Source organism: Coregonus lavaretus, assembly GCF_964263955.1.
Source record: "Coregonus lavaretus genome assembly, chromosome: 5".
NCBI lineage: Eukaryota > Metazoa > Chordata > Actinopteri > Salmoniformes > Salmonidae > Coregonus > Coregonus lavaretus.
Window position 1 is genome coordinate 33295252 of NC_139992.1, and position 11109 is coordinate 33306360.

The window sequence follows — 11109 nt, forward strand, 5'->3', positions numbered from 1 at the left end:
GATCAACTCAAACTGAGCATATTATTTCCATTGTTTATAATTACAGCACTACAACCATCACCAAGAAAGAAGTTGTCACTGTGGACAGCCCCAAAGGGTACGTTTTATTGATCTAATAAAATCGATTGGAACTTTTGAGCAAAATACTCAACATTAGTAACGGTTCATTATCTGTGTGTGAGGTTAGTAGCCAAAATGTATCCTATTTTCTCTCCTTTTAGGGATGTCAAAACTGTGAAATCTCCGACCTCTACAACTAAGACCATCACTAGGTAAACATAATAACCTCTACACAAGAACCAGTATATAATCGTTAATTATGATATATTCTTCTTCAACAATATTGGATTTACAACTTATATGATCAACAGTTATTGTCCTTCATGCAACATAACTATAGCTTTCCAGCAATTGCATATTGGACTGATAGTTGACATCAAATTATAACATTTCTGTTGTCATTTTGGTCAGATTTCAAAATAACACAGCCATCTTCCTTAAACGTATCGCATTCTCTGTCTCCCATTCCAACCAGCTACAGTTCCTACAGTAGTAGTGACGACGTCTCCTCTACCAAGTCCTCTTCCTACTCCATCAGCTCCAAGCCAAGGTAATGGTTGTAGAATGGGGTACTACATAATGCGCTGTACAATGGCCTCCGCCGAATATATGGGCATGTTCGAGAACATAACATTTGTGATGTGGGTAAATGCCCACCGGGTAAAAACTGGTTCAATCAACGTTATTTCCATCCCATTTCAACCCCCCTAATCTATGTGATGACATTGAGTCCATGTGGAAAACTCATTGGATTTGCAAAAACTCATCAACGTAAGGGCATTTCAGGTTTTTCCACCTAACTTTTGACCTAAATCCAATGACATGACAGTGTTTTGTTGATTTCACGTTGAATTCACAATAGTTGACAACTCAACCAAATTTCAATCAAAATTAGAAGTTGAACTGACGTCTACGGCCAGTGGGTGGTGTCAGACTGACTGATCTACAAATAATAATAAGTAGTTTTTAAAGATAATAATAATAATAATAATAATATGCCATTTAGCAGACGCTTTTATCCAAAGCGACTTACAGTCACGTGTGCATACATTTTTACGTATGGGTGGTCCCGGGGATCGAACCCACTACCCTGGCGTTACAAGCGCCGTGCTCTACCAATTGAGCTACAGAGGACCACAAATGAAAGGTGATTGGACTGGAAATGACTGGAAATCAGTAAGTCTGCTGTCACAGACTACAATGCAATAATCTCGAACACAACCTACGTTTTTCTCTCAATAGAGAGAAAAACCATCAGAGATGGGTTTCACAGCACATAAATACTCACATGACTTTGAAAATAACCTACAATCCCACCCTGTTTCCACACACAGTGAGGACTACACCTCAACCAACACCCGTAGAAGCTACTCCAGCAAGCCAGACAACAGGTATGTAATGGCGTTTAAATTAAATCAAATCAAATCAAATCAAATTTTATTGGTCACATGCGCCGAATACAACAGGTGCAGACATTACAGTGAAATGCTTACTTACAGCCCTTAACCAACAGTGCATTTATTTTAAACAAAAAAAGTAAAAATAAAACAACAACAAAAAAAGTGTTGAGAAAAAAAAGAGCAGAAGTAAAATAAAGTGACAGTAGGGAGGCTATATATACAGGGGGGTATCGTTGCAGAGTCAATGTGCGGGGGCACCGGCTAGTTGAGGTAGTTGAGGTAATATGTACATGTGGGTAGAGTTAAAGTGACTATGCATAAATACTTAACAGAGTAGCAGCAGCGTAAAAGGATGGGGTGGGGGGGCAGTGCAAATAGTCCGGGTAGCCATGATTAGCTGTTCAGGAGTCTTATGGCTTGGGGGTAGAAGCTGTTGAGAAGTCTTTTGGACCTAGACTTGGCACTCCGGTACCGCTTGCCGTGCGGTAGCAGAGAGAACAGTCTATGACTAGGGTGGCTGGAGTCTTTGACAATTTTGAGGGCCTTCAAATGACACCGCCTGGTATAGAGGTCCTGGATGGCAGGAAGCTTTGCCCCAGTGATGTACTGGGCCGTACGCACTACCCTCTGTAGTGCCTTGCGGTCGGAGGCCAAGCAGTTGCCATACCAGGCGGTGATGCAACCAGTCAGGATGCTCTCGATGGTGCAGCTGTAGAATTTTTTGAGGATCTGAGGACCCATGCCAAATCTTTTTAGTCTCCTGAGGGGGAATAGGCTTTGTCGTGCCCTCTTCACGACTGTCTTGGTGTGTTTGGACCATGATAGTTCGTTGGTGATGTGGACACCAAGGAACTTGAAGCTCTCAACCTGTTCCACTACAGCCCCGTCGATGAGAATGGGGGCGTGCTCAGTCCTCTTTTTTTTCCTGTAGTCCACAATCATCTCCTTTGTCTTGGTCACGTTGAGGGAGAGGTTGTTGTCCTGGCACCACACGGCCAGATCTCTGACCTCCTCCCTATAGGCTGTCTCATCGTTGTCGGTGATCAGGCCTACCACTGTTGTGTCGTCGGCAAACTTAATGATGGTGTTGGAGTCGTGCCTGGCCATGCAGTCATGGGTGAACAGAGAGTACAGGAGGGGACTGAGCACGCACCCCTGAGGGGCCCCCGTGTTGAGGATCAGTGTGGCAGATGTGTTGTTACCTACCCTTACCACCTGGGGGCGGCCCGTCAGGAAGTCCAGGATCCAGTTGCAGAGGGAGGTGTTTAGTCCCAGGATCCTTAGCTTAGTGATGAGCTTAGAGTGCACTATGGTGTTGAATGCTGAGCTGTAGTCAATGAATAGCATTCTCACGTAGGTGTTCCTCTTGTCCAGGTGGGAAAGGGCAGTGTGGAGTGCAATAGAGATTGCATCATCTGTGGATCTGTTGGGGCGGTATGCAAATTGGAGTGGGTCTAGGGTTTCTGGGATAATGCTGTTGATGTGGGCCATGACCAGCCTTTCAAAGCACTTCATGGCTACAGACGTCAGTGCTACGGGTCGGTAGTCATTTAGGCAGGTTATCTTAGAGTCCTTGGGCACGGGGACTATGGTGGTCTGCTTGAAACATGTTGGTATTAGAGACTCAGTCAGGGACATGTTGAAAATGTCAGTGAAGACACTTGCCAGTTGGTCAGCACATGCTCGGAGTACACGTCCTGGTAATCCGTCTGGCCCTGCGGCCTTGTGAATGTTGACCTGCTTAAAAGTCTTACTCACATCGGCTACGGAGAGCGTGATCACATAGTCATCCGGAACAGCTGGTGCTCTCATGCATGCTTCAGTGTTGCTTGCCTCGAAGCGAGCATAGAAGTGGTTTAGCTCGTCTGGTAGGTTTGTGTCACTGGGCAGCTCGCGGCTGTGCTTCCCTTTGTAGTCTGTAATAGTTTTCAAGCCCTGCCACATCCGACGAGCGTCAGAGCCAGTGTAGTACGATTCAATCTTAGACCTGTATTGACTCTTTGCCTGTTTGATGGTTCGTCGGAGGTCATAGCGGGATTTCTTATAAGCGTCCGGGTTAGAGTCCCGTTCCTTGAAAGCGGCAGCTCTACCCTTTAGCTCAGTGCGGATGTTTCCTGTAATCCATGGCTTCTGGTTGGGGTATGTACGTACGGTCGCTGTGGGGACGACATCATCGATGCACTTATTGATGAAGCCAGTGACTGATGTGGTGTACTCCTCAATGCTGTCTGAAGAATCCCGGAACATGTTCCAGTCTGTGCTAGCAAAACAGTCCTGTAGCTTAGCATCTGCGTCATCTGACCACTTTTTTATTAACCGAGTCACTGGTGCTTCCTGCTTTAGTTTTTGCTTATAAGCAGGAATCAGGAGGATTGAGTTATGGTCAGATTTGCCAAATGGAGGGCGAGGGAGAGCTTTGTATGCGTCTCTGTGTGTGGAGTAAAGGTGGTCTAGAGTTTTTTTCCCTCTGGTTGCACATTTAACATGCTGGTAGAAATTAGGTAGAACGGATTTAAGTTTCCCTGCATTAAAGTCCCCGGCCACTAGGAGCGCTGCATCTGGATGAGCGTGTTCCTGTTGATTAATGGCCTTGTACAACTCATTCAGTGCAATCTTAATGCCAGCATTGGTTTGTGGTGGTAAATAGACAGCTATGAAAAATATAGATGAAAACTCTCTTGGTAAATAGTGTGGTCTACAGCTTATGATAAGATACTCTACCTCAGGCGAGCAAAACCTAGAGACTTCCTTAGTATTTGATTTTGTGCACCAGCTGTTGTTTACAAATATACACAGACCGCCACCCCTTGTCTTACCGGAGTCAGCCGTTCTGTCCTGCCGATGTAGCGTATAGCCTGCTAGCTGAATGTTATCATTGTCGTCGTTCAGCCACGACTCGGTGAAACATAAGATATTACAGTTTTTAATGTCCCGTTGGTAGGATAACCGTAATCTTAAGTCGTCCACTTTATTTTCAAAAGATTGAACGTTGGCTAATAGGATTGATGGAAGAGGCAGTTTACTCGCTCGCCGTCGGATCCTTACAAGGCACCCCGATCTGCGTCCACGATATCTCCGTCTCTTCCTCACGCGAATGACAGGGATTTGGGCCTTGTCGGGTGTCTGTATGATATCCTTCGCGGCCGCCTCGTTGAAGAAAAAATCTTCGTCCAATACGAGGTGAGTAATCGCTGTCCTGATATCCAGAAGCTCTTTTTGGTTATAAGAGACGATGGCAGAAACATTATGTACAAAATAAATTACAAATAACGCGGAAAAACACACATAATAGTACAATTGGTTAGAGGGCTGTAAAACGGCAGCCATCTTCTCCGGTGCTGTTTTCTATATCTGATGAATTGTATATATTGGTTGGGAAATTATAAATGGCATCATGCCTGGGATTATATATACATATATACATATTTTCGAAGCCAATGCCACTCACAAGGCAGGCAATAATACGCTTGACCTCATCTTTACTAGAGGCTGTTCGACTACTAATCTCACTACAACCCCCCTCCAGGTCTCTGATCACTACTTTGTTTCTTTTTCTGTCTCCCTCTCCTCCAACCCTAGCCACTCAGCCCCTACCCAGATGCTAATGCGCCGTTGCAATCTTCGATCTCTCTCTACCACTACTCTCTCATTTTCTATTCTATCATCTCTCCCTTCTGCTAAATCATTCTCCCTCCTGTCTCCTGATTCTGCCTCTTCGACACTACTCTCCTCCTAATCCGCATCCTATGACTCACACTGTCCTCCTCCAGGCTTGCTCGGCCCTCCCATCCTGCTCCGTGGCTGAGTGACTCATTGCGAGTTTACAGAAAAAGGCTGCGGGCAGCTGAGTGGAAATTGAGGAAAACTAAACTTCCAGAGGACCTATCATCCTTTCACTTCCTCCTCTCTACCTTCTCTTCCTCTGTATCCGCTGCTAAAGCCACTTTCTATCACTCTAAATTTCAAGCTTCTGCCTCTAACCCTATGAAACTATTTTCCAGCTTCTCCTCACTCCTATATCCTCCACCCACTCCCCCTTCCTTTCTGCAGACAACTTTTCAACCACTTTGAAATGAAGGTTGACGAAATCCGATCCTCATTCACTCAGCCTATTGAGTCCACTGTTCCCACTCACACAGAACTACCCTACGCCTTGACCTCTTTCTCCCCTCTCTCTCCAGATGAAATCCTGCAACTAGTGAGGCCCGGCCGCCTGACAACATGCCTGCTCAACCCCATCCCCTCCTCCCTTCTTCAGACCATCTCTGGAGACCTTCTCCCATTCCTCACTTTCCTCATCAACTCATTGTTGTACCTCTCAACTCATCTTTATACCCCTCTTCAAAATGGCCCGAGTCACTCCACTCCTCAAGAAACTAACCCTCAACTCATCCCTTCTTTCTTTTCTTTCCAAAACACTTGAGCATGTTGTCTCTGACCAACTCTCTCGCTATCTCTCTCAGAACGGTCTTCTTAACCCTAACCAGTTATGCTTCAAGATGGGTCACTCAACCGAGACTGCTCTTCTCTGTGTTACGGAGGCTCTCCGCACTGGCAAAGCTGACTCTCTGTTCTCATCCTCCTAGATCTATCCACTGCCTTAGACACCGGGCTGTGCGTTTCAGGCTCTGCACACTATTGGATTGCATCCTACCTGGCAGGCAGCTCCTACTAGGTGACGTGGAGAGGATCTGTGTCTCACGTACTCTCACTACTGGTGTCCCCCAGGGCTCAGTTCTAGGCCCTCTCCTCTTGTCTCTGTACACCAAGTCACTGCCTCCGTCATATCCTCAAATGGTCTCTCCTATCATTGCTATGCAGATGGCACTCAACTACTTTTCTCCTTCCCCCCTTATGAGACACAGGTGGCGACATGCATCTCTGCGTGCCTGGCAGATATCTCAGCTTGGATATTGGCCCACCATCTCAAGCTCAACCTCAACCTGCCCGCTCAAAGACCTCTCATTACTGTTGACAACTCCACAGTGTCCCCCTCCCAAAGTGCAAAAAGAACCTTGGCGTTCAGGAAGCGGTTCAGGTCCTAATCCAGGCAATTGTCCAGGCACTTGTCATCTCTCGTCTGGACTACTGCAACTCGCTGTTGGCTGGGCTCCACGCTTGTGCCATCAAACCCCTACAATTTATACAGAATGCTGCAGCTCGCCTGGTGTTCAACCTTCCCAAGTTCTCCCATGTCACCCTGCTCCTCTTCACACTCCACTGGCTTCTAGTCGAAGCTCGCATCCACTACAAGACCATAGTACTTGTCTACGGAGCAGCAAGAGGGACTGCCCCTCCCTAACTTCAGGCTATGCTCAAACCCTATACCCCAACCCGAGCACTCCGTTCTGCCACCTCTGGTCTCTTGGCCCTCCCACCCCTATGGGAGGGCAGCTCCCGCTCAGCCCAGTCCAAGCTCTTCTCTGTCCTGGCAGCCCAATGGTGGAACCAGCTTCTCCCTGAAGCTAGGAAAGCAGAGTCCCTGCCCATCTTTTGAAAAACATCTGAAACCCTACCTTTTCAAAAAGTATCTTATATAATTAATATTAGCAACATTTGAAATATATGTTTTGATAGAACAAAGTATCAGCTACTACACCATGTAAAGGAACAACCTCCTAATTCTTATTTTCTTTCATAAAATACAACTAACTGGATTTATGTCAACTCCGTCAGACACCACCAAAGGCATTACATTTTATATTTATTGTCCAACAAGTGTTTAAAGGCCTTGATTATTTAATTCTAACATTAGATTAATCACATATGTAATACACATTTTAAAACATATTTTTGTTTAGTTTCATAGCACTATATAATGCTCCAGGGCTAATTTTGTTAGCATTTAGGCATGTTTTTCTAGATTCAAAACATAAAACAACATTTAGAAGCCAAACATTATTGCTTAGATGTAGCACAGCAAATACCTCAATAGTTTAAGCATATGTTGCAGAATTGTGATAAAAATATTTGTTTCTGAATATTGACGCAAAAATGTATCTTAAGGTGGTTAGCCATCAGTGTCAGAGTTGACAAACCATTGACAGAGTTGACAACAAATACTCAAAACAGACATATTTTTGCCTCTAAAAATAAAACTTCAATATAGAAAGTTATATATTTTAAAATCCCCAGATCTTTCAGCATTGTGACGTTAGACAAAAATCTGACGGAGTTTATGTTTTACTGAGTTTTTCTACTTCATTCAAGTGGTCGTTTTTCCTCAGTTGTTTATGATTCTAAAACCTAATTATAATAAACATATTTGAACCAAAATGAATATCCTATCAGGGAGATGGAGTTTAATAATTCATGATTGTGACCATGGTGATTTCAATATTGGTGTTGACCCTGCTCATTTCTGATAAATTTGGATTTTAGACAAATCTGACGGAGTTGACCAAATCTCCAGACAAATTATTTAGGAATCAGTTTTGAGATAAATATTATTTAAAGTCAGAGAGGGCTATTGCAAGAAACAACATAATATCATTTGGAAATTAATAATATTGAAAATATTTAGAAAATTCTAATAAATCTTTCCCCTTATAAAATTTATAATGGAACAAAAGGATTGTCCGGACTTTCAAGAATCCCGTCATCTCCTATGTCATGATCATCATGCTCTCAAACTGTGCTATTTATATCCATGTTTTCCTCTATGACTGTGCACAGGAGGAAGACATCACATGTACAAACAAAAACATTTATTTTATTGTTATTATTCCATATAACATTGTTGTAACAGACCTATAACATTGTTAGAACATATAACATCTAGCCACAAATAAAATGGTGGTGATGGTTTTGATGAAATAACTCCCGTAGCTGATTCTGTCTGGCTGTACATGAAGTCCATGCATGCTCTTCTAGGACTGTTTTGGAGAGAGACCTGTGCTCTTATTGCCGTAAGCCCATGAGTTCCGACCCCAAGATGGTGCTGGAGGATATGAAGATCAACTGCCACACTACCTGCTTCAAGGTAAACACTATTGAAATATTGAAATATTAACACTATAATCTAATATTTGAGTGTCTGTGCCTGAGTGTGCATACAGAGGCTTGTCTTCTTATCAGATCTGCAATATTCTGGGGCGGCAGGTAGCTTAGTGGGTAAGAGCGTTGTGCCAGTAACCGAAAGGTCGCTGGTTCTAATCGACGTGCACTTAAGCAAGGCACTCCTTGTAAGTCGCTCTGGATAAGAGCGTCTGCTAAATGACTAAAATGTATTGTGACATAAATATGTTACATTTGCACCACTAGATCCAATAATTGATTGAATTACATTCAACCATCTTCTCATTGAGATTATCGGACTCTGTGTCTGCTTTGAGGTAACAATCAATACACATGCATCATGATCTTCTTCTTCGTCTAATGAGAGTATCTGTCTCTGTGTCCCCAGTGTGAGGTGTGTAGCAGTCCCCTGGGCCATCTCAAGGCTGGGGACAGTATGTGGGTCTACAGACGCACCGTCCACTGTGAGCGCTGCTTCGAAGTCACCAGAGGTAAACACATTTAGAAACACACACAGAACTAGAGCTCATACTGATGATTTACTGAATCAATATTTCACAAATGATGGGTCAGGATTTATTGGGTTTCAATTGGTTTGCTTAATTTTGGGGGCATAAAATCTCCAAACCTATGTTGGGTCACTGTGAGGTAACGCATAATTTTTTGTTACAGAAAAATGGCATCGTTGAACCTCCAAAGTTCACGCGGATGAAGATGGGGTCTTTATTCTATGGCCGTTTAAACAGATTGAAGTTTTTGAATTACATTTTGGTGACATGGGTCCTCCTTATATAGGTACGGAAATGTATAGATGTTGAAAAATAGCATATTTTTCAGATTTCATACCTTTCTTGTGTTTATTAAATGTCTACATAAAAACTGCATGGACAATTCATGGTTTAATACATTAATATACTATATGGAATATGTAAGCATGTTTTTTTTTTTTTATCTCTATGTTCTTTTTACTTTGAGTAGCCTATAATCATGATAGCTTAAACATCCACAGTAAAATGCATGTAAGCCAACAAACATTTTTCTAACCTGTCTCAGCCAGCTGTTTGTCTCCATAATCAACTTATTTCACAGGCATTCAGGCTACCAAAGTAGGCCTACTGTAAGATATCCATATGGTGCAATAATTAGGGCCAGGGGATAGTTGTGAGTACTATACAAAACTATTAATATAATAATGAAGTTACACAAAACAGTTTGATGTTTTCTTTGAAGTACAGTATTTGAATGCATTTTGAGGAAATATACCGTTCAGTACAAAGCGTCACGCAACCTAGCAAATGTTAAAGTGAACTCAACGCCCCCCAAAGCATGGGCCAAATGTCCCCTCCCCTTCTGAAATGTTAAAGAAATTTATTGGTCGCGTTGCACTGCTTTGAAGTTGCCAGATCTTACAACGCCTGGACATGTATTTTACCTATCAGCTAACCACAACATACAGTATGTTATAGCAATCTGTCAGTCGATGACACAGTTGATGTCGTGGCACGCAACCATTGGTTGATGCATGCAACGTCTAAGCAGTGGAATGCGACCATCATCTGTGATATAATGATTTGTCCAAATGATCAGTGACTAAAAAATCTGCGCACCGGGACAAAATTCCTGGTTAGTCGTCACATCCCACAGCCTGTTGACAGATTCTACCATAGCATCCTATGTTAGGTGCATCTCTCCATGAAAGATTAATTCAACCCCTACTGCTGTGCTTTATATGGACCAGATGAGGAGGAGACAAGGGGACTGATGCTTGCTGGTCACACACTGTTTTGAAGCCACAATATATTTTAGAAGCTATAGAAATGCATAATTAATGTCTACATTCTTTTTTGCCAAGTGTATTCTATTAAAGACACATTAATGCATACTTATTAATATATTATGTGAACTAAACATAAAAAAATATACATATACAAAAACATATTCCTTAAAGCTGGAATCCGCATTAGGGGAAACAGGGCCACTGTACGCTTTAGCTCATTTGTAATTGTTTTGGTTTTGTTTATGAAATGGAGGAGAGGAGCATCCAGTGTAGTGGTAAAAATAGTATTTGCATTACACATTCTATCGCGCGTGCAATGATGTGCAATGATTTCCGAGGGGAAAAGAAACGTTGCTTCATTTTTTAAAGTAATTTCTATTTTGTTGTAATATCGCAACGGATGTGGCAGTTTCACCATTACTGATTCCAGCTTTAAAGTATATATATATTTTTTGTACTTATGTTATTGTCCCCACCAATAAAAAGTAAAATAAATGTAATTTTGTCCTTCAAACATTTTATTTAAATACTGTCGAATTCCATGAATTGGTACTCCTTCTGTGGAGTACCAATACGGCGGCCGGTGGCTGCAAAGCCTCTCATTGGCCAATACACACCATCAGCAGTCCAGGGATTATATACATAATTGGTGTAGACCTGTACGCAGCATCACTATGAAGCACGTCTTTAAAGTGGGCTGACCCTGCAATGTGCTGACATTAGTGCAGAAGAACTACAATGTTTTTTTAGAGAAGGGGTTCCAGCCTACAAGGTCAACGGCCTGGTGTAGGATCTGTTAGGGCCAAATTAGTGGGAAGGGGGTGGTGGGTTTGTTGGGGATAGTGGTATAGATCT

At 42.8% G+C, this 11109-nt stretch overlaps 1 protein-coding gene across 8 annotated transcripts in view; it reads left to right on the top strand.

Moving 5' to 3' along the window:
* The window catches only part of scel (sciellin), a 50218-nt gene extending 39453 nt beyond the window's left edge, over positions 1–10765 (top strand). For 5 of the 8 annotated variants that reach the window (XM_084162311.1, XM_084162313.1, XM_084162312.1 and 2 more), the window contains 7 exons: positions 47–97; positions 222–272; positions 536–610; positions 1395–1451; positions 8334–8442; positions 8866–8968; positions 9150–10765. In XM_084162311.1, coding sequence (XP_084018437.1) covers positions 47–97; positions 222–272; positions 536–610; positions 1395–1451; positions 8334–8442; positions 8866–8968; positions 9150–9166 — 463 coding nt within the window. In that variant the 3' untranslated portion in view covers positions 9167–10765. The remainder of the gene's footprint in view (positions 1–46; positions 98–221; positions 273–535; positions 611–1394; positions 1452–8333; positions 8443–8865; positions 8969–9149) is intronic. The other 3 variants (XM_084162317.1, XM_084162316.1, XM_084162318.1) reach the window with 1 other exon arrangement.
* The last annotated feature ends 344 nt before the right edge of the window (positions 10766–11109 follow it).